This window comes from Ciconia boyciana, chromosome 4 (assembly GCF_034638445.1).
Source record: "Ciconia boyciana chromosome 4, ASM3463844v1, whole genome shotgun sequence".
Taxonomy (NCBI): domain Eukaryota; kingdom Metazoa; phylum Chordata; class Aves; order Ciconiiformes; family Ciconiidae; genus Ciconia; species Ciconia boyciana.
This window is the reverse complement of record NC_132937.1, coordinates 93508915-93531387: the sequence shown is the minus strand read 5'-3', so window position 1 is coordinate 93531387 and position 22473 is coordinate 93508915. Positions and strand designations below refer to the sequence as shown.

The 22473-nt window shown below is 44.2% G+C and overlaps 1 protein-coding gene across 2 annotated transcripts; it reads left to right on the top strand.

Annotated features, from left to right (window-relative positions):
- The first annotated feature begins 10840 nt into the window (after positions 1–10840).
- On the top strand, positions 10841–22246 carry PGAP4 (post-GPI attachment to proteins GalNAc transferase 4). Of its 2 annotated transcripts, none has more exons than XM_072859541.1 (2): positions 10841–10898; positions 20848–22246. In XM_072859541.1, the coding sequence occupies exon 2, from the start codon at positions 20975–20977 to the stop codon at positions 22160–22162; it is 1188 nt and encodes a 395-aa protein (XP_072715642.1). In that variant the 5' UTR covers positions 10841–10898; positions 20848–20974; the 3' UTR covers positions 22163–22246. The 2 variants fall into 2 exon arrangements, with proteins under 2 accessions (XP_072715642.1, XP_072715641.1); XM_072859540.1 differs by lacking the exon at positions 10841–10898 and adding an exon at positions 18449–19015.
- The last annotated feature ends 227 nt before the right edge of the window (positions 22247–22473 follow it).

Genomic DNA, 22473 nt, shown 5'->3' with positions numbered 1-22473 from the left:
GGTCAGACTGACAGGGTTCCCGCTTTATTAATCAGTTTAAAGTAGATTTGTATCTCTTCAGCAGCTACAAGCTTTTTGTGCAGGTGCTGGGGTTCTCTTTCCCCCAGCCCCACAGCAGCTGTCTCCACTGGGAAATGCCAAAAAAGGTAGTCCCCACGTTGTAATTCACAATATAATGGGCTGCTATGCCCAGGAGCAATAGACTAGCCTAGTAATGCACTATAAGACTTAAGGCTGAATGAACATCTGAGTTCCTGAAGGAAAAACAGAGCTTCCCCTATGATTTTTTTTTCCCCTTCCCCCTGCAGCTGCCAGAACGAGTTTGGCGAGCCAGTGAGCTGCTGCAGCTTTGTGAGCAAGTGTGAGAGCAGCTGGGATGGGGAAGTTGCCCAGCTTGGTTGAAGTCTGTATCTACAGCACACTGCGGCATAAAATAAACTTGACGTAACAGAACTGGAAAGGTGAGTACCTCGGGGGATTTGTTTAAAAGTTGCATTCAAATCACTCCTAGTTAAAAACAAACAAACACACAAACAAAACATTTGCTAATGCATTTTCCACCCACAGCATTTTCTTGCAGCTGGAGACCCCTTAGCTGAGTAAGAAATGGTTGGCAAGTCATTGATTCTCAGTGCAGCCAGTCCTCGACCAAAATGTTTGAAACCAAAAGGAGCTTTTTTGTTGAATCATATGTGCTCCAAATCAGGTCTTCAAGTCAGCATAGCTTTCAGTCCTTGTGTTTTCCCTGCCTTTGCTTTATACTTGTTTTTTCTCCCCTCTACATATTTTTTTCTCAGGTGTTGATCCCATGCAGACTAGCTTTACATCGTCACAGCAAAAGTGTAATTGAAATGGGGACAGTCACAACCTTTTAAATTAATTTTGTGTCTGTGTCTTTTACCTCTATGCACCTTGGCATTTCCTCCACAGGGAAAGAAAAACCCATTTCCTGCAAAGCATCCTCCTATTCTGTACATTCTCTTCCATATCTGTGTTAATTACCATGCTTTAGGTAAGCAGTCAAACTGGTCTTTGAGCTGCTCTTTTATACACTGCAGACCACCTATTGTTTGTGCCTTCCTTAAAACGGGCTTTAAAAGGGAAAGTTCTTGCAGCCAGCCAGATTGTAGTGCTAAAAAAGAGATGGCTGTGCTTCAGGATACCTATATAGCTTTCCACAGCCTGCAAACTCAAGATAGAAAGATTGCCCTCCTCCTCCCCTCCATTACCACTCTGATTTTACGTAACTCCTGACAGTCATTTCCTCTGAGCACTGAGAGCCTTGCTCCCCTCCAGGAGAAGGAATGTGCCGTTCCCGTTAGTAGTGTTTATAGATTAATTGTTTGCATCCTTGCGAATTGTTATGCACAGACAATACAGGAGATGCGGGAAAAAATACAAGCATAAATATGAGCGCTAAGGAGATAAAGAGAGGGAGTATTAATACTTGTATTAATACTTGAGATACTTTTGTGAAGAAACTGTGAGAGCTGAGCAATCTAATATCACTGAAGAGGAACTGCAGAGGATGTCCTGCAGCAATTTGCAATTTATTTAGAGTCTACTAGGAATGTGACAGGTAGGGTTGCTTTTTCTTGAAACTGGCAGGTGCGACCACAATCCTTCACTTGCAAGCGCTGTAAGAGAGAATTAAGCACATACTTCATTCAAAACTACAGCTGCTTAAGAATTTGAATGACTGAAGCAGAGAGTTTCTTGTAGAGGGTGTGCACTTGTTTTAACATGAGCAGGGGGGAGACTGATATGAAGAAACACACCAAAGACCCAGAGATGAACCGAGTAAATAAAGTTGTGTCAGGAACAGCTTACACAGGAGACAACTCTGAGCTCGTAGTGTTGGTGTGCTAAGGGTGTGACCACAAAAAGACACTCAGATTGACTGATTCTCCTTGTGTAAACAAGACTTGCACAGCCTTGTGACCAGGGTTGTGCTGAGCATCGCCCACTACCAGTTCATCTCTATTCCAAATCAAAAGGACCTAAAAAGGCTCAAATATTGGCTGTCCTTCAGGTTGTAAGACTAATAGCATATACCAAAGTTTGCTATGAAAGCCCAGCACATTGGCTTGAAATGTGTCCTCTTCAGTAAGGCAGGATGTTGAGACACAGTGTTGGGAAATGTTCACACATTACCCAGATGTGTCTGGACATGTGGCATACAGATATGTAGCTAAATTTGAAAGTTTGGCACACCCAGGACGGTACCTAAAATGTTCTTTCATCCAGCAGAACTGTGCTGCTTCCAAGAAGAAAGGCCATATGGGAGATGGTGTGATAGCTGATCTCACTAAAACCTGTTAGTGCAACTTGCTTTGAGACCATGGCTAACAGAAGGCTCTACCCTGGAGGGTGGAGACAAATGCTCTCTTTTGCTAGAAAGGTTATGTGCCCTGGAGTCTGCTGAGGAAATACCGGAATACAGATTTATCCCCAAGACGGGAACGGAAAGGCTTCGGCCAGTGAGCTCCTGATGCCGTCAGTGGCAGATGGAGAAGCGGATTGCAAGCTGCATACACAAGGAAAGAGGTCAGACAAATGGACCTGAGGACGTGGACCTCACAAGAAGCAGCTAGCCTAAGATAATAAGCTAGAAAAATGGCACCTTTAGGCAACCACTGTGAATGGGCAAAGCAAAATAGTATCCACAACACAGCAGACTAACTGCCCTAAAAGAGCTAACCAGACCCCAAAACTAAATGGAGCAAAGCCCTTGCCATAAATAATTCTGTGGAAAAGGTATCTTTTTGTGTCAGCACACAAGTCAGACTTTCATTTGCTAAGTTGTAAACTGGAACCACAGCAGTTACTTCATGATAACCCAGTGCCGGTTAACACAGAAGAGCAGGTATGAAACACAACTCTTAGTGTGCCCTGTGGTAGCTTGCACATATGCTCAGAGCCTACTAGATCAGATCACGTAGTTGACAGGAAAGGTAAGGAAAGTCTCAAAAAGGGGAAAAAAAAAAAAAAGGAAAATGCATGTTAGTGGAACATACTTCCAAATAAAAGTGCCAGATCCTGTCATATGTGTGTGCAGGTCTTTGGCTTCAAAGCAAATGTAGCTCTTTCCTTGGAAAAACAACTACAATAAATAAATAAATAGGATGAAGGTCTTAGACTGAACTTAACCTAACACCCTTCATTTCCTCATATACTGGCTACAGACTCCAAGATGATATCTTATTCTGCTAGTTTGATCATTGGTGCTTTGAAGCAAAAATAGGAACACAGGTGTCTTAAAAGACATCCCTTTCTTATTGGCTGATTTGTGCAAGGGGCACTTTCATGTTACCAAAGTGTGATAAACCATAAGAAAATTAATTTTTAAATCTGACCTTTGAAGCACAAAGCTTCAGTCCTTGCTCAAAATTTAGTTATTGAAGGTTTGTTCTAGTATCCCATCCTCTTGCCATGAGTTTGTCTTTACCTTATTGTGGCTAAGGATGTACTGTAAAAATAGCATAATTTTTGTTTTTCTCTCACAAATGTTGTGAAGTAGCCAATGTTGCTGTGGGCATGAAATGGAATGAAAAGGTGATCCTGCAGTGTGCTGTGCTAGGTACACATCTATTAGGGACACCAGTGGAACTATATTTAATAATATTGGGGTACTGTACCCAATAATATCCACCCAATGCAGTGTGTACATCAGATCACACAAAAATATACCACTCTACAGCATCCTTGATCTATCCAACAATCACTGTTCATATAATTTAAGGTGGTATAATTTTCTTGGCAGACAAGCTGACTAAAGAAAATGAACACACATAAAACTGTAGCCAATGCACTTGGACTAAGTGGGGTCTTGCTTTACTGTAAGAAGAAATTGTACTACTTTTTTAAAAAACTAAAATCAGTTAATTCTTGCTCATCTAAGTTCACCCTACAGCATACTAGAATACTTAGAACACACATCTGGGAAGGGAGATACAAATTATATTTTGCCTGTGTGTAGGAATGAAATTCCATTGTCACCTGACCAGAACTGACTTGGACAGAAATGTTTAAGTGGCATTTATATTCTGCACAGAAATTCTCACTTACTTTTGTTTTGTCATGTAACTTCTCTAATTGTCTTCCTCTTGTAGAGAACCACTTGATGCTATAAGCTAAATGGAGAATATAGGTGTGAATGCAGAAGATTATTAAGTGGTTTTATTTTATGGAAAGAATGAGGTCTGTAAAACATGCCTTACCTACTTCCCCTTCCTGATTGGTAACTCACAAGGAGGGCCCCCCGTACTTTTTCCAAATATGAACTTTGCATATGATCTAATTGTATAGTTACAACAGTAGCTTTTGCACAGCTCAGTAAGTCAATAAATATGATCTTCTGTAATAAGCCGAAGACTGTTTGCCCACACCACTCACACTGGAAGTGCCTGAAGAACCACACAGCCCCAGAGATACAAAAAGGTAAGTATGGGAAGCAGCTCAATGAAAGTCAAGACCATAGAGAAGAGAGGTACTCTCTCACTCTTTTGCTCACTCTCTTGACAGCCAGAACATCCTGGCAGGCAATCTAAAGAAAGAAGGAATGAGAATCCAGTCAGTGAGTAACCCAGACTGAGAAGTCTCAACAGAGGTTACTAGCTATTGCCTTGCTGCCTCACTGCCCAGTTGCAATAATGATCATGAGAAATAAAAAGCCCAGCAAATGGAGCAGGAGCTTGAGTCTTTTCTTTCTATTTCTGTTGCTGGGCAGCATACCCCTTAATTTGCTGTCTGTGCGTGGAGTGCTCCTGTGTGGAAATGATTCTGGGAACAGTGCCATGAAGAGTTTCCTCAAAATGAGCCTATGTCCACTATCTATACTAGTAGGTGCTTTTAAATTTTAAAGAGCTGCTATTGAGAAATTGCTTGGTGTCTTGGTAAGCTCTATACTGTTGCACTATGACATTGGAAAAGGAAAATGAGATTTATCTGAAAATATTAATTACTCATCAGCAGTGCAAATTACAGAATGTACAAAATAAATTCTAGAGAAATCACTTGCATCTTTATACTAGTCAATGTAGCTCTAGTAATTATAGCAGGTTATCCTTCTAGATCATGGACTAGTCACAGACTTTTATGTTCTTCTTCAAGTAAGGCCGGTGCCCCTAGTTGGCCTCCCAGGACCTGTCTGAATTTGAACATTCAAAAAAATTAATCTGAATGAATTAAAAATATGAACTAAAAGTGAACTATTTAGTCTCTGTGTTACATCCTGTACAGACCCTATTACATAGAAAGAAAAAGGTTAAATTTATTTTGCTTCTTTCACTTCCAAAGACCATTCAGCTAAATTGAATTATAACTTCTTAAATTTCAAATAGTACTGTCCCTTAGAGATTTAAAGCAGTTTTAAAATAGTCATAATTTGATACCATTTTCCTGAGTCTTTGTGTAGTTAAAACCTTGTATGAGTGGTACCCACACTTTCCGGCTAGACAGGCCATTTCTCTCATGCCAGTAGCAGACCTTTAGTTCCAGAAGTGCACACTTAAAATTTGCAGTGAAGGAGAGCAGAGAAATTACTAATACTCTGCTTCTCACACAGGCACAGAATTTGTTAGTGCAATGTACCCAGCGACCATACAAAATAACTTTACGCCATTCTGCAAGGGAAAATTAAAAGCTTTCCAGCAGTCCCTGGGGGATAATTCCTGTCTGACCCTCAGTCTGGAAACCTTGTGTTTTGCCTCTTTACCCCATTCTCTTTTTTAGCATCTGCAAAAAGTACACTGTTCCAGACTATTCTTCAATGTTGCAACACAGAGCAAGTAACTGAGAGCCAGTGTATTTTAACAGATAATTTGGAGAGCCACTTGACTCTATTTCTAAATTAAAACCTTTGTCCCTCTCTTTGAAATACTCAGTTTGTGGTCTGCAAGAGTCAGAATGTTGGAGCAAGACAGGTAGGAAATTGGATCACCGGAGCATATACAACTAAACTGATTAAGATACATCCATTTCTCTGAATGCGATCAGGCTTCCAGTCCTTCTGAAATTCTGCCATCATTTAACACAGTGCCACGTTACCTCACACTGGCATTTTTTTGCTGTGAACAGCCTTACCTGTTCGTAGCAAATGATTTGATCAGAGAAGAAAGGAAGCATAGAAAAGCTTTGCGTGTGTGTCTGTGTGCAATATTCTCTAAAAAGAACTGGACTACAATTAGCAATAAGTGTGTTTCTGTCATCTTCAGATGTGTGCAGCTTAGGTAGAAGAGATTACAGGAACAGTATTTAATAATGCATCTACACGATGAATTAGTTATTGGTATAAGCCTGAAGTCTGGGGTGCAGTGGTGTATAGGAGGCTGTATAGAGGGAAAGCCTGGGAAACAGAGGAGGAGCACATAGTCCTGAATAGATAAGCAAATGCACAGACCAGGATGAAAAGGAGATCAAAATATTTCAGCCTTTTCAGAGAACATTAATGTACCCTAGACAGCTAAGCCGGCGTGAATTCATCCCCTTTGGAGCTGTATTTCATCTCGCTTTGTTGTCTAAAGTCAAACACAATAGCTCTGACATATGAGCTCACTGTGTCTCCAATAAACAACAAAGGACTTGGAACACTTTTTGTCCCCAGTGATCAATACCAAGTCTCAAAGAAAAACAGAGAAAGCCACTGTATGTAATTTGGCTATCATCGATATTGTATTCCTATTCAAAACAGCCATCAGAAATGTCTGCTGCTTCTTAAAAAGCAGAATGTAAGCAGGAAATATTTATTGATTTACACTGTGGATTTTTTCCTATAAATACATAGCAAGGGAAGAAAAATATTTTAAAAGTTAGCTTTTGAAATGAACAGCAGATACCTACAAGGAGAAGATACCTATCGTGCAGCTGATGGTACAGGAATAACCAGGTAATTATTATAATCTGGTAGCTGAACGTAAAGGAATAATACCATCATTACACTGGAGAACTTCCAAAACTGTTTGTAGAAGAGGCACAGCCTTTACAACTGAGCCGGTTATATGTATACCGGTACAACACATTGTGCTAAACATACTATTCATTCCTCCTGCGAGAATGCAATCACTTTGGATTTTTGCCTAAGGACACCAGGCTTACAAAATCTTTTTGTCCCCCTTCTTCTTCTTTTTTCTCTCTTGTTTTTTTTTTTTCTTTTTCTTTTTTTTTCTGGCTTTTCACAGCTTCCTCCATGTCCCTAATAAATTTTGAACACACTTGTCAAATTTCATTGCAGCTGGCTGAAGGAGGTAAGTCTCGAATACGTTTGCTGCTATATACTTCACGCAGTCTCTTGTAGAGCAGAGAGACCCACATCTCCATCCCACTGAATGAAAGCCTTCAACATACACTGAACAGGAACCTGTACGTTTGATTTGTTGGCTGGATAATCAGCACATGTAGCTCAAAATCAACTAGAGTATGCACACCCTCATGCCCTTGCCTTCTGGTAAAAACCTGAAGCAGTAGGACTACTGTGTGGGAGGAAAGCTAAGGAATTGGGGGGGGGGGCGACGACAAGGAATATGAGACTGGAGTAACAGGTATTTTGGAAGGGATGCATAGGGCACAAATGACACACCTCCATAAGAAACCAGGCTTCTCAATTCAGTAGCCCCCAAAACCATGAATTTCTGCTCTGCTGCTTTCCAGATTGTACAAGCATCTAAACATCACCTGGCTAGCTTGTCCTGCTTCTAGCACTCATGTTTATGAAAAGCAGGAGCTGTACCTGACCTTAAGCAAAGCAAAAGAAAGTATTAGCTCCATTCCCTGGCACAAATGCTCAGTGCCATGAAAGCTGTTACAGTGGATGGTAGAGGGGAAGGCTGCTTTGGCAACACAAAAGACTCTGATCTGAATGGGTGGGCTGAATGATAGAACCATATAATAGTTTGGGTTGGAAGGGACCTTTACAGGTCAGCTAGTCCAACCCCCCTGCCATGAGCAGGGACATCTTCAACTAGATCAGGCTGCTCAGAGCCCCATCCAGCCTGACCTTGAATGTTTCCAGGGATGGGGCATCTACCACCTCTCTGGGCAACCTGTTCCAGGGTTTCGCCACCCTCATCGTAAAAAATCTCTTTCTTATATGTAGTCTAAATCTCCCCTACTTGGATACAATTCTCACCATGTGATTTTTTTCCGATTATAAAGCATTGTCCTGTTATTGTACAGCCTGAATAATTTCAGAAGTAACTATTTCTTCTGAGCATTTCAGGTTGCAGTCAGGTTACTACGTGAGCAGTCATGTCCCCAAATGTTCATCTCTGCTCTCCAGACCCCTCCCTGATGTGCTGACATAGTCATTTGGTGTGGGGAACTGAAGAGATGAAGTGATCCGGTAAGAAATAATCCATCATAAGAAAAGGTTTATTTTTCAGCCAGATCAGTCTCCCTTATGCTAGTGCACAGCAGGAGACAGCACTGTGGTAAGAATGAGTAGTCAGGGATGACAGGCTGTTGTATAAACTGTGCCACTGCCCCAAAATCACTTGTGACTTTTCTCCCTCAGTCTTTTGGGTCTAACAGAAGCTGTTTTAAAGAAATAAGTGTTTAAGGATGAAAGTCAGGTGTTCCCTGAAAAGCAGGCAAGTGAGCGAAGTGGGAGCAGAGGAGACTATACAGAAAGGCTCCTCACAAAATTACAATTACCTAAATATTTTATTCCCTAAGTAAAGGCCCATTCCTTTTAATTTATTACCACCAAATTGTTCTGCTGGCTGAAACCGCATCTGAGATGCAATACTGGGTGCAATGTGACATGTGTTTCTGCTGATGTCACTCAATAGTTGCTCTCCCACACACATACTGACACAGAAGCAGAAAAATAAATATTTTTTGTTTCTCACAAACTCTGCAACTCTAATCCTGGGAAGGACATGATAATGGACCTCCCAGGAATGTATAAACTCTTTCCCTCCTCCAGTACTCTCAAATACCCTTTTGCGTCTGTTCTGTTCCAGGATCTATTGTGTTTCCAGTGCATCAATATTTGCAGACGTGAGAACATTTAAGTGGGAGGTAGAGTATGAATCAGTGTCATTAAAAACTGGTAGAAAAAGAGGTAGAGGTGGTCAGCAAAGAAGGATTTTGGAAAGCAAATCACCTGAGAAACTATGCTTTTTTGTACTGTCTTTCCTTATTGTTTTCAGAGAGTAACATGTATCTAGGTAAACCTGTGGACCTTCCAGTGTGCCTCACCTTTTCCTATAGGTGAGGACATCACTATAGGAACCCCAATGTGATGCTTGATTGTATTATTATTATTATGAGCATTACTGTTCCTCTGGCTTTTTCCCCCTTCATCCACATTGTCTGTGCAATAGGAAACCTTAGCTGAGGGACAGCTCTTGCCAGTTGTAAGAAGTAAGGATCACAGGCATGCGTAACTGAGTTCCTTTGTTCATAATGCTGATCAGAGAGAATAATATAAATTGATACGTTAAAATTAAAAAACAAAAACATGCGTCATGCTAGAAGCTTCTGATCACAGGACTGGGCTCTAGCAAAATTCTAGCTGTGCTTAACAGAACATAGTGTGTTGCTGAAACAGCATAAGGGATTTTTTTTCTTTTTTTTTCCTTGTTGTGGGTTTTTTTCAGGTTTTTCCTAGAAGTAAGGGAGGTCAGAGCCTGAAAATAATTTAGCCTAAATACATGCGCTCACTTTTTTTGGAGCTTCAGGCACAAAACTAAGGAGTTCTTAAAATTCAATGAAAGACAGAAACATTTCTCTGAGGCATATTTCAGATAACTGTAGTTAGAAACAATTTGTATAATTAAGTATTATGGTCACAGAGCTGAAAGGTACGTGTGTAGAAGAACAGGGAAATGGAACACAGAGAAAAGGGGGAAGGGAAATAAGCAGGTCAGAAGCACTCTTGTGTCAGTTTGATACGATTTTTGGATCCTGAACAGCCTGATACAAATTTCGGCGTCGCTGATGAGCCTCCCCACTTCACTGAATGCATCTGTGATGGATTCATTACAGATTAATACGGTGAAAGCTTGGCATTTCTACGTGTCACTGTTGACATGCACGTAAAACAATCTGCTGGTAATTCTGAAGCACTGAGTTTCCACTGGAGTATGCGGGGAGCGATCTTTCTCCCCACGAAGTAAGGCATCATGATTTGGACAGCTGGCAAAGGGCTCGGCGTGGGGCGCAGAGCTGGAGTTCAGAAAACAAACCAGCTACCGGCTAGGGAAGGGATGGGAGCCATGCAGAAGGAGCAAGACGGGGCAGTGCCGCAAAGGCGTGGCCGTAGGAGCCGACAAATTCACCTGACACACGCCCGCAGTACGTTTGAAATCGTGGCTGGGGAAGGGCTTTGGGGAGCTTGGTGCAGCCGCAGAGGAGCGCAGGGCTGTGCAGCACTGCCCGGGCTGGCGTGTCGCTGCTCCCGCTGGAGCGTTCGGGGACCGCGGAGCAGGAATAAGGGACTCTGGCTGCGCCGCAGCCTCTGCCTCGGGAGCCCTTCTGGGGCTCAGGGAATTCGCCATTCGCTCCTTAACCTGCTTTCACACACCTCCCCCCGCTCTGGTTTTCGGTTTCTCACGCCGCAGCTCCCCTTCCCCTCCTTCCGAGCATCCCTCCGCTGGCGTAGTCACATGTTTGGACTTCGATGCCGTTAACCCCACCCTCGCCGCCCGGGAGGGAGGAGAAAAATTTGCGGGAGAGAAGTGGGCGACAAGCAGAGCGGCGAGGTAGAGCGGAGAGCGGGGCTGCACGGCGCCCCCCGCTCTCGCCCCGGCGGGGGCGGAGAGCCCGCGGTGCCGCAGCGGGGAGCAGGGAGCGGCGGTGCGGGCTCTGCGGGCGGCCGGGCTCCGCCGCCGGCCCGGCTCCGCCGCCGCCGCAGGACGCCTCCTGATGCGCGGGGCGAGGCTGCCGAGCAGGAAAGGGTAAATCTCTCCGCGTGGCTCGGGCTGGCCCAGGGGGGCTGGTTCTCGCCCTCCCTGCGGGGACTGCGGAGAGAGGGGGCCGGGCTCACCGGGCGCGGCTTCGGGCCGCCCGGGCAAGGCGCTCCGCCGGCGGCGCGGAGCGGAGCGGAGCGGGACGGGACGGGACGGGGCGCTTCTGTCCTGCCGGCGGCACCGGGCCCTGGGGAGCTGGGCGAGGGGCAGCGCGAAGTTAGTGACCGGTTAGCAGTGAAGAAGGGCATGCTGTCTGGGAACCAGCGGGCTTAGCTCCTGTGGCTCAGGCAGCCGAGCGAGGCGGGAAGTGGGAAGCCCCCAGGGAACGAGAAAGCGTTTTGTGCTTGCTCCGGGGATGTGACTGTACATGGTGACAGGCGGATGAGAGGGTGGCCAGAGCCTGGCTGGGCCTAAAGAAACAGCCCTTCCGTTACCTAAAGTGAACGGAACTCTTTTAAGAAGACAAAAAAACCCAGCGTCCACCCTGTGCTTGGTGCCACCCAAAGGAGCCCGCGGCCGAGGTAGAAGCACGGCCAGAATTTCTCTGGTCAAAAGTCCGGGCAAGGGGGTTGAGGACTGGGCACACTGAAATACCGTCTGTCTCTGCTGTTTCGCAAGGAGGGCAGAGAGTGGAGGGGGATCAGCTTTTCTTATCTAACGCCCTCTCCTCTTTGACCATCATCGCTAAGGTAACTGCTATTAATCCCAGCGCTTTACGGGTCACCTTGTGCTACCTGGCAGCTCTCCCAAAGAGAAAGAGGAGCACCTAAGAAACCTAAGGGCTGAAGTCACTAACATCTAAAATCATAGGCTGTGGAGGAAATTTGCAGCTGTGCTGATGGTGCAGCAAAACATGAAACTATATCAGTGTGCACTACAGGTTCATAGGCTGGCTTGCTCTCATATAGGTGCTGAGAAAATAATTTTAGGTACAACCAATGGGCTGCCATAAAGGCACACTAGGTTCAGCAAGCATTTGCAAACACAAACACCAGCAGAAATACCCTCCTGCACATGTGAAATCTGCTGCTTTCTTGTCTGTCCAACACGGGCAATACTAATTATATAACAGACTGTTTTTCAGCTACTGTATTTATCCCATTTTCTTCCCTTGGGGCTCAAACAGATCATCAATATTGCCCAGAACCAGGGCATCCCATTTACCATGCCTTTCTATGCAGGAAAAATAGTCTGTTTCATACCTGGGGAGGTGGGGGGAAGGAAGACTGTGTATTCCTCAGACACAAGTGGTGAATACAGAGAAAAAGTCAGTAGTACTGTTTAACATTAGTAGACAGTGTCTCTTAAAAGAGGAATGCTGTTTATCAATATGACTAAACATTTTTTCTTTCAAACAGAGGTTAGAATCACAATATTCTGGCTGTCACCTGGTACAGTTCTGCACTTTTATTGTTACATAGATGTGTCCCAACTGGAAACTTACAGCCTTATCATCAAAGGCCTTTGCTCACAAAAATAACATCCTATTTTGTTATTACTGTGTTTTATTCTTTACAGTCATAAATGAACAACAGTAAAGCAACATTTTCTGCGTTAGCAGCCATCACCACATCTGTTTCCTTTCTTTCCCTCTCCTCCATCCAAATACCCACACCCCCAGCCCTACTGTCACAGGTGAATTATTATGAGAAGTCATCATTCTGGGGCTAACAAAAAGGTTTTATTAATGATTAAATGATGATCAAATGATAATTAATGATTGAATGATAATTAAATTATAATCCAATGATGGTTAAGCAATAATTGAATGATAATTAAACAGTGATTTAACAATGATTTAACAACAACTAATCGATAATTAAGCTGTAATGAAATGGTACTTGAAAGATAACCTAATTGATTATTTCAACAATGATTTAAACGTTGTTTATATGGCTGTCAAACACTCTGCTAGTTACTACACTTCTAACACTTAGGCTATAGCTGGATATATATACATGCCAATAGCATACAGTATACTTTTAGGCCTAATGTAAAATGTGGTTACCTCATTATAGATATCAGATGCCAGGTAAGGGATCTCTCAGCCTCAAGGGGTAACCTTGAGAGGCGTCCCTGCCCAAGGGGAGATCACCGCCGTGCAGCCGTACAGGAGAGCTCAATGGGCTCGGGGGGGCAACAGATATTTATAGCATAAAGCGATTGACTTGTAGTCAAACCCCCCTTTGGTGTATGTGCAGGAGTGCAGCTGTAGCAGTTGTAATTCTGTCCAGTCCCAGCTCAGGCTGGTACTGTTAGCTCCTGATAAGACGTGGCCTAGACTCCTTAGTGCCTGAGAAGGTATGGCCTAGCACCGTTCTCATGGTTTGCACAGCAGGACTGGTTTCAGTCGATGATGCCTGAACCAAAGTGCTGCTCACTCACTCAGAGTGGGTGCACCCATCACACCTACGCAAATCACAGATACTCGGGGAGCTGATTTAATCTGCACGTTGCTCCTTCAGTGAAATGGCTGGTTTCCTAGCAAGCCCCGAGGGCACAATTGCATATAGAAATTTAATAGAAGAGCTATGGCAGAAGGAGCTATTCTGCAATAGCTGCACTGGAATACCTCATTCCTGCTGCTCTGGAATAGCTCCTTCTTGACAGACTTCTCCAAGACCCAGAATTCTTCATCCTCATCTGTTCAGACTGCTTTAATTTGCAAAGAGTTGCTATTACTTCAGCATACCACATTTAGTAGCTGTTATTTCAATAGCTATTCTAGATAATTCACCTGTGTGGATTACCACTATGGCTAAACTATAAAATGCTAGTTGTTCATGACAACAACACCAGGCCGATTTGTTACATATCTGGGAAAAACAGATTCCCCCCTCATCTTTTATATTCTTAAGCTAAAGATCCACTAAGGTAGTGTCGTGATTTAACACCAGCTGGCAGCTCAGCCCCACCCAGCCGCTCGCTCACTCCCTCCCGGTGGGAAGGGGGAGAGAATCGGAAGAGCAAAAGTGGGAAAACTCGTGGGTTGAGATACAGACAGCTTAATAGGGAAAGCAAAAGCCGCATGCACAAGCAAAGCAAAACAAGGAATTCGTTCACTCCTTCCCATGGGCAGGAGGTGTTCAGCCATCTCCAGGAAAGCAGGGCTCCATCACATGTAACAGTTACTTGGGAAGACAAACGCCATCACTCCGAATGTCCCCCCTTCCTTCTTCTTCCCCAGCTTTACATACTGAGCATGATGCCATACGGTATGGAATAGCCCTTTGGTCAGCTGGGGTCAGCTGTCCCGGCTGTGCCCCCTCCCAGCTTCTTGTGCACCTGGCAGAGCATGGTGCAGAAAAGTCCCTGATTTAGTGTAAGCACTACTTAGCAACAACTAAAACACCTCTGTATTATCAACACCATTTTCAGCACAAATCCAAAACATAGCCCCATACCAGCCACTATAAAGAAAATTAACTCTATCCCAGCCAAAAAGTTGCCTTGTGCTCTACTTGTGTACAGTATCTTGTATGCAGGGGCCCTGGTCTTATTTTAGCAAAAGACTGTGACTCAAGGAGGTAAAATACCAATTAACTATAGCACCTCTGATGAGTCAATGCACATTTAGCTCTGAGATTCCAAGAGCAGACAGCAAAAGGTAATAGCTGGTGCCATTATTAGCAGCAGTTCTGTCTAATATAATTTTTATTTTTTTACCAAATAGACATGTAAATTTTATACTAAAGCAGAAGTGAGCTTAAAGCAAAAGCCACATTTAAGATTTTGGAAGGCTCCAGGCAGATCTCTGTGAAAACATGCAACAGTTTTTATACAGATCAGTATCAAATTCTCTAACAGCATACCCTTTTTTTAACTCTGGCACAAAAGAAAATGTAAATTCAGAGAGATACAGATTGCATAATTGATTTTAAAGCCATATAAACCTTTGGTGTAATCTTCTAAAAGACATCTCCTCACAAAATGCCTTGCCTTAAGTCTCTCTGTTAAGCTGTTATCTTGCAGAACTCTCTTCTCCAGGCTGCTTTCCACGCCCACTTGATCTGAATACCGTTGCTTGATAGCAACAGGGAAGAGCATTGCTTTCCCATGACATTGAATAGCAGGGAGGCAGCCAGGTGAAAGTCAGCAGGTGTTGAGAATGGGCTCCCTTCAGATTTACGTGGCAGAGGAAAATTAATATACATGAGAAGCAAGGCAGAAGTTGGGGAAATAACTGTAATTAATATACATTCAGTTCCTAGCCTGTTTTACTGGTTTTACCAGTAGTTTCACCTAGCATAGTTTTACCTTCTTAGTTCAAGGGAAAGGGAGAAAGTATCTTCTAGCAGCCACATCCATGTACCTTGCCTGTTAGTTCAGTGGCTTTCAAACTGTCATCCCTGGATTTCTCGGGATTTATGAACAACCTGTAAAAGTTAACTACAGTTAAATGAGAAAAGCAGGCCAGTCTATCAGTAAATTGACATTCACGATGCAATTCTGCAGTTTCTGAGGTCTCCTAACTGGACAGGGTTACTCCCTGAGTACCTGTGCATTTTCACTTTTCTAATAGTGCTTAAATTCCATCTCCTTGGACAGAGAAAGTTTATCATAGAATCACAGAATACCAGGTTGGAAGGGACCTCAAGGATCATCTGGTTCAACCTTTCTTGGCAAAAGCATGGTCTAGACAAGATGGCCCAGCACCCTGTCCAGCTGAATCTTAAAAGTGTCCGCTGTTGGGGAATCCACCATGTCCCTGGGGAGATTATTCCAATGGCTAATTGTTCTCATTGTGAAGAATTTTCCTCTTGTGTCCCACTGGAATCTCCCCAGGAGTAACTTGTACCCATTACCCCTCACCTTTTCCATGTGACTCCTTGTAAAAAGGGAGTGTCCATCTTCTTTGTAGCCACAAAGTTTATTGACAGGCTCTGAGGAATGGTAGATCAAAACAGACAGCTGTGCCATTGATTTCTACCTCTTACACCACAGAAGTCCTGCAAAGGATCAAGGCCAAACCCTGTCCTGCTCCCTAGCCGCTTCTCTTATGGTTCAAGCTATCATTAACCTGTTAGACTGTAGCAGTGTTGTGCCTTAGTACATAGACCGTAAGAAACAAAAGTAAAGTTCTAAGAGAACTGAGAGATCAAGTGCATCACCAGCAGTCCTGGTCTTTGCCATAGCAGGAAGCATTTTAGAGGAAAGTTAAATTAAACAGCCTGGCTTATTTGACATTCATTGTCTAGAAACAACATAATGACAACTGCTTTAAGCGGCACTTGAAGTAGAAGAGGTAAGAGATGTATTTGGTACCTGCTAGTAAAATACTATCACAGAACAACTGCTGAACTCTTACCATTAAGATTCTGCTGAATGTCTTTAGAAGCACAGCTCTTGCCAGGATGGTTTGTATTTTCCAGGGAGCCGAACTCCCAGTTTGGCATCTAAGTGTAATGGTCAGATTTGTGAATGCTTGGCTTCTGCTGGACACTGCTGTTTTCAAGGCAATCGTGAACACATTGCAGAAATATTATCTGGCACCTGACCTACTAAAAGCTGTCAGAAAACAAGAGGAATTGCAAATGAGAAAAGCTGGCCATCTGGTCCAGTAATAGGGATCAGCTCATGGTAGGGACCTCAGGTTTTGGAAGCTGAGGATATCTGTATACAACAGTCAGCTGTCAGCATGCACATATGAAACAGAAGGAGACCTGTATGGCTCTTTACGATTTTGTGAAGCTTGCATCAGTTTCCTCAGATTCAAGCAGGACTGTTTGCTGGTGCACTAACAATATCACAGCTAAGACAAAGCTCTTGTCTCTGCCAGAGAGGGCTAATTAGTAGAGGACTGGGTCCTGAGGTTGCAGCTTGTCCGCACAATGTTAGGTTGGGGCGTAGAAGTGTTTTTCGCACCAAGGTTTCAACTTGGGATGCCACTATAGGATCAACACACAAGTCAAAACTACAGCTTGTGTGAACACCATTACTACTGCCACCATTATGGCTGAGGTGGGGACAGTTGGCCTTTCCATGACATTTTCTGAGAGCCTACCTTTGTTTCCCAGAGAGATGACTCTATGGCTTCTGACCACATGACTTCAGCCAGCTGTGTTTATGTTAGGAATCGAATGGCTTTTTCCATTGACACTGAAAAGAAGTGTAGTTAGGCAAAAAGGAATCATTTAATATTGTAATCATAAAGGAATAATTACGGCCTTGTCTCACAGAGCAGGCAATAGAAGACAGAGATGCCCTCTCTTACATTAGCCATCCAGGAGCCTCCTAAAATTTCGCTGCTTTGAAACACAGAGGAAGCTTTGTTCCAGGAATGCCTGCCCGCAGGAATACCTCAGTGGAGAGGAGTTTGGAGCAGACAGAAAATCAGCTTTCTCTTTTAAAGCACTAGCACAGCAGACAGTATTCTGCACCCCAAAGAGGACATTACTCATTTTTCTGCTCTTCCACAGTGTGTGCAGAGGTAAGTTTTTCCTGAACAGTATAACTCAGCCAAGTAATTAGGGGACTAATGAAGATAGGAATGTAGATTTGGAACCAGGTGAACCAGGTGTTTCTGGAAGGAATCTTCATCATGAGGATCTAAGTAAAGAAACAAGCTGAATATATAGCTGTATATCGCAACAGCTTCTAAATGTGTTTAAGCAATGGCTCAGTTCTACACAGAACATATATAAAAGTGGCCTCCACTGCAAGTATTCACATGGTTGCAGAGTAGTTACTATCCGGGATTCATACAGGTTTTTTTAAAGCACTATACAATCCAATTCTGATTCTTGCCTTTCTCCTCAAACTTCATTTTTCTGTCAGAAATGCCACTTAAATATTTAAAGAAGAACAAACAAGATTTTTTTTCCCCTAAAAAGGGAAAAAAATGACAGTACCAACAGCTTCTGAAAACAGAATAGCTTCTGAAAGTCAGAACTGTCCTAATGACTGGAAAACAACCTGACCAGAGACTCTGGATTCAAGTCGTGCAGATAAGATCAAACTTCACCTCTGTAGAAGCAAGAAATTTCTATCTAGATTTGGAACTCTTGGGTTCCCAGTGTTACAGCCAAAAAGTGGTGAGGAGGTCAGCGTCTCCCCTCTTTTCTAGATCCTTCAGCTTGTTTTTGGCATGAACTAGATTTGTATTTGACCCACTTTAATATGCTCCTGACCATTTTTAGCCTCTGTGGTTATTCCACTACCCAGTGAAAACAGCCTTTTCCTCTGCAAATGAACTGATAAAGAGCATGGTAGTCAACGTGAGTGCTAACAGCCCAGGCAGCAGAGGAAGACCTGGAGAGAAGAAAAAGTGCCTGTTTGATGGTTGTTTTCCTTGAGGTGTTCTGAGTTGCAAAACCAGAACAAGAGCTCTGAGATCTTGAGTTATGTTACTGATGAGGTGAAGCCAGGGTAAGTCAGAAACGCTTGTGAATATGACAGTGTGACCTGCATGGCTGGCTTCCAGTCTTATGTGCTTTTTCAGAGTTAGCTACCTTCTCGTATGAAGCGAGGAGATACCTCCTGAGCGGATGGTGCTCACCTGCACCACCTTAGCTACCCTACCGTGTGCCAGGAGCTGGGACGCCAGCAGGCGGAGTCCCAGCACAACTTTCCCAGCAGGCAGGTCCAGTGGAGAGCTGACCAGCAGCAGACCCAGAGGGACCAGGGGAGTACCTTCTCGTGGTGCAGGTGAGCCTGGCCCTTGAACATCATGGGCTGCAGAAGAGCAAGACCTCAGGCAAGCTTCCCTTTGATTCATTTTGGAGGCCGCAGCCCCCACAGCTCAGCTGGCCGCCAGCCAGCTGTTCCTGCTCCTGCAGGTAAGACATGACACCCATTTCTCCTTTTTCAGTAGAAGACAGCATGAAGGAGGAGGCCTCTTGCTTGGCTGGGGTTTATTAATGCTTCAAGGTACATCCTGAGAGCTACAGAGCTCACTGCAGGCTCATAGGTTTTTGTAGCTCAGATCTCCAGCATAGCTGGCAGATGGAAAGTAAGTTTCTTTATTCCCCGAGAACTAAACTACCTTCTAGCTCTTCTTCATCTCCTTTTCCCACTGTGGTCCTCACTTTCAAGTTTGGAGGTGGACTCAGCAACAGTGCCAACAATGCTGCTCGCATCAAGAGGAGGCACAAAATTATGTCAGTGTGAGTTGTAGAATATGATTCTGTATTTGCGTTTTCCCTGAATCTTTGTGACTGGTTAGCAGAAAATGAGAAAAAGGAAAGCCCTGGATTTTGGATGAATGAGTGCATTTAAATACCAGGTCTTTGCATCTGATGGATTTCAGGTCTTCATGTCCTGAATCATCATGGCTTGGATCTGGAGGCTGAAATGCAGCCATCACCTTTAAGGCCTTTACAAGGTCCACTGATGCAACACAACACAGTGTCTGTAAAACAAGATTGTGTAATCGGAAAGAAAGGAAAAGAGCTATATGGGAAGACACTGCAGACGCTCATGCATCAGTGTGTAAATTTGTTTGATGGTTTGAGATCTCACAGCATGAAGTGCTTGGTCTCTAACAAATATTTGGAATAACTCTTGTATATTTTCCATTAATCTTAGTAAAAGGCCTTTCATATACAATTGTCAGATTCCTATATGGAAATAGGAAGTGGTTCTCTTCATGGTAAATACAGCAAATCTGTGACTACAGTAACAAAGGCAATTTAGAAGTAGTTCCAGATTTAGACCCTGCTCAGTGTCCTCTGAATAATTTCTTCTACATGGTCCATTCTTCTGAGACAGAGAAGAAAAGCCATGGTCCTGATTTCTTTCCATCCACACATCATTGCTTAGGCTGCTTCAGACAACAGTGCAGAGAAGGAAAAAGGGTAACATTTTGGTCTGGAAGCACCATTTGATGATCAGAACCTGGTGCAGGCAGAAGGTTAAAAATGGGAGAAACTCTCCACTGAATGGGGCACAGTCAGTCAGCTTGGGGGGACATGAGTAACTGTTCATCAGGAGAGGGAATGGAAAGTAAAAGGGAGAATCAAACAGCAGATTAAAAAGGGAAATTACTGGTACAAGAGAATTCATCTGAACAGCCTAATTGCCCTGATTTTGTGTAAGCTTCTTACAGCCAGGCTGTTAGGTGTTCATGGCAGCCCAGAGAAGCAGAACAGAAAAGCCAAATATGGCAAAATCTAATTTTTGTGAAGGTGGATTTTTGCTTAAAGTGTGTGTGTATATTAAAAAAAAATATATAAATGTTTCAGTTTTAAATTAAAGGCATGTAACTTTAAATTACAAACTTTTAAATAACAAATATGAGTCAATGGCTCAATTGCAACTTGTTAATCTTGCTGTGACTCGGTATTTCACAGGGCCTAGAGAGGAGGAGACATCTGAGAGAGAGACACACATGCATTACACTTAGCGTACACATGCCCTTAGTGAAGTAAATTGGTGTCTTTGTTATCTTGCTTCACACTCTGGGGAGTAGTGAAAAAGCATGTGTTTGGAAGTGTGTGAGCAACAGAAGGGAAGCATGTGTCATTCCACAGAGGTAAAAGTTTGTCTCTCAAATATGTGCTAGGCTAAGATACCAGAGATCTGGCTTTGGTTCTTGGCTATGGCCCAAGTCTTACTATGTCACTGTGACCAGATAGTGGTATCTAAGTTCTCTGCCTTTAACAGAAAGGGATTTCCACACGTCTTGCATCCACGTTGCCTGTTTGTTATGTCTTTGAAGCATAGTAACAAACACAACAAAGTCCTATCTAGCTAAGTCAGATCAGAGCTCCTACGTGCTGAAAAGGCCTTAGGGGCACTTTGCTGGAAACTAAGTTTGGCTCATCTTTCCTCAGCCTCCCACGACAGTTCTGTGATGCCCCCACCACAAGGGACTCCTCAGAGGCCTTTTATTTTGGCTCACTCAGTGACTAGCCCTCAGCTTTCCATCTTCTCAAATGACAGTCTTCCCACTTTGACAGTTCCTATTTCATTAACCATCTTTTTTCTTCCTCTCTAGGCTTGGACAAATTGTGCGGGTTTGGCAGCCACTGCCCCAGTGATACCTTGCAGTCCAGGGAGGATGCATCGGAAGTGAAGGAATGAGGTCATGAGTAGAGCAGGGGTGCCCTCCTTCTGCAGCAGCCATGTTACACCGAGCCTGGCAGCTCTATGGGAGGTGGTGCCGTTGGTCCAGTCCTTTTATCCATCTCCTCACACTGACTGTGGTGACATTCGGTGTGCTCGCACCTTTGATTTGCCAGCGGCTCCTCCACTCTTACTTCTATTTGCGGCGCTGGCACCTGAACCCCATGAGCCAGGAGTTCCTGGAGCAGAACCAGCAGGAGGGCCAGGCTGCCCTCCATTACTTTGAGAAGCTGCAGATACCAAATGCCTCTGAGGCCTCTGACAGTGATGCCTTCCAGCCCTTGCTGCTGGTCACCATTATCACTGTGCAGAGGCGGAATGATTTCCACTATGTCTTGCAAGTGGCCTCCCACTTCCACCGCCTCCTCCAGAAATGTGGTGCACGTTGCCGGAGCCACCGCATCCTCGTCTGTAATGTGGAGTCAGACCCCAGTAGCCATCAGGATGTCAGGCTGCTGAGCAGCTTCTTTCCTATGGTCAGTCGTGACAAAACTGGGGAGAACGCTGACCCCAGAATGAACCAGTTTGAGAAGGAGAAGCAGGACTACGTCTTCTGCCTTGAGCAGTCGTTGTTGGCGTACAACCCAGAATACGTCCTCATAGTGGAAGATGATGCTGTGCCAGAGGAGGAGATATTCGCTGTCTTGCAGCACCTCTTGCTGGCCCGGTTCTCCAAACCATACCTCAGAGAAGCACTCTACTTCAAGCTTTACCATCCCGAGAGGCTTCAGCGCTACTTCAACCCCGAACCCATGAGAATCCTCGAGTGGCTAGGTCTGGGCATGTTTCTGGGGCCCGTGCTGAACTGTGTGTACTCCTGGGCAACTGGGCGCCCCAGCCTCAGTTGGCCCATTGTCTTGTTCTTTGCTTTGTACAGTATGGCTTTGTCCGAGCTGGTGGGACGGCATTACATGCTGGAGCTGCGCCGGCTGGCCCCCACGCTGTATAATATTGTGCCGGTCACCGAGTGCTGCACGCCTGCCATGCTCTTCTCCAGTCCCTCTGCCCACCGTGCCTTAGGTTACCTGAAGGGGCTGCACTGCCGCCAGGGTTTTGCTAAGGATATTGCCCTCTACTCGCTGCTGCGTACTAAGGGGGAGAACGCCTATGTGGTGGAACCCAACCTGGTCCGGCATGTGGGAATGTATTCCAGCCTTCGGCTAAACGACAACCCGAAACTGCTGTGATCTGTTCATGCTTTTCCAGACACACAAAGCCCAGAAAACATGCCGCTGGGCAGAGAGACAGTGTGCAAACTCAGATCTTGTGCTGCTCGCACCGGGCATCCTGTGCCTCCAGGTGGACAAAGATTAAATCTCTTTAAAAAAAAGTTTCTTAAAAACTAAACTGATGTACGTGCAGACTCTATTTAATATATACTTGGAACTAATCACCATACACATGTGGAGGGGAGTGGAGGATTCCAGCTGAGGGGGTGGATTGTCTACTCTCCTTAGTCATTCTTAGGGAAAAGCTCTCACACCAATATAAACAGCTA

What these genes read in the sequence shown, in the direction of transcription:
- PGAP4 (XM_072859541.1), top strand. Translation starts at nt 20,975, where the DNA reads ATGTTACACCGAGCCTGGCAGCTCTATGGGAGGTGGTGCCGTTGGTCC.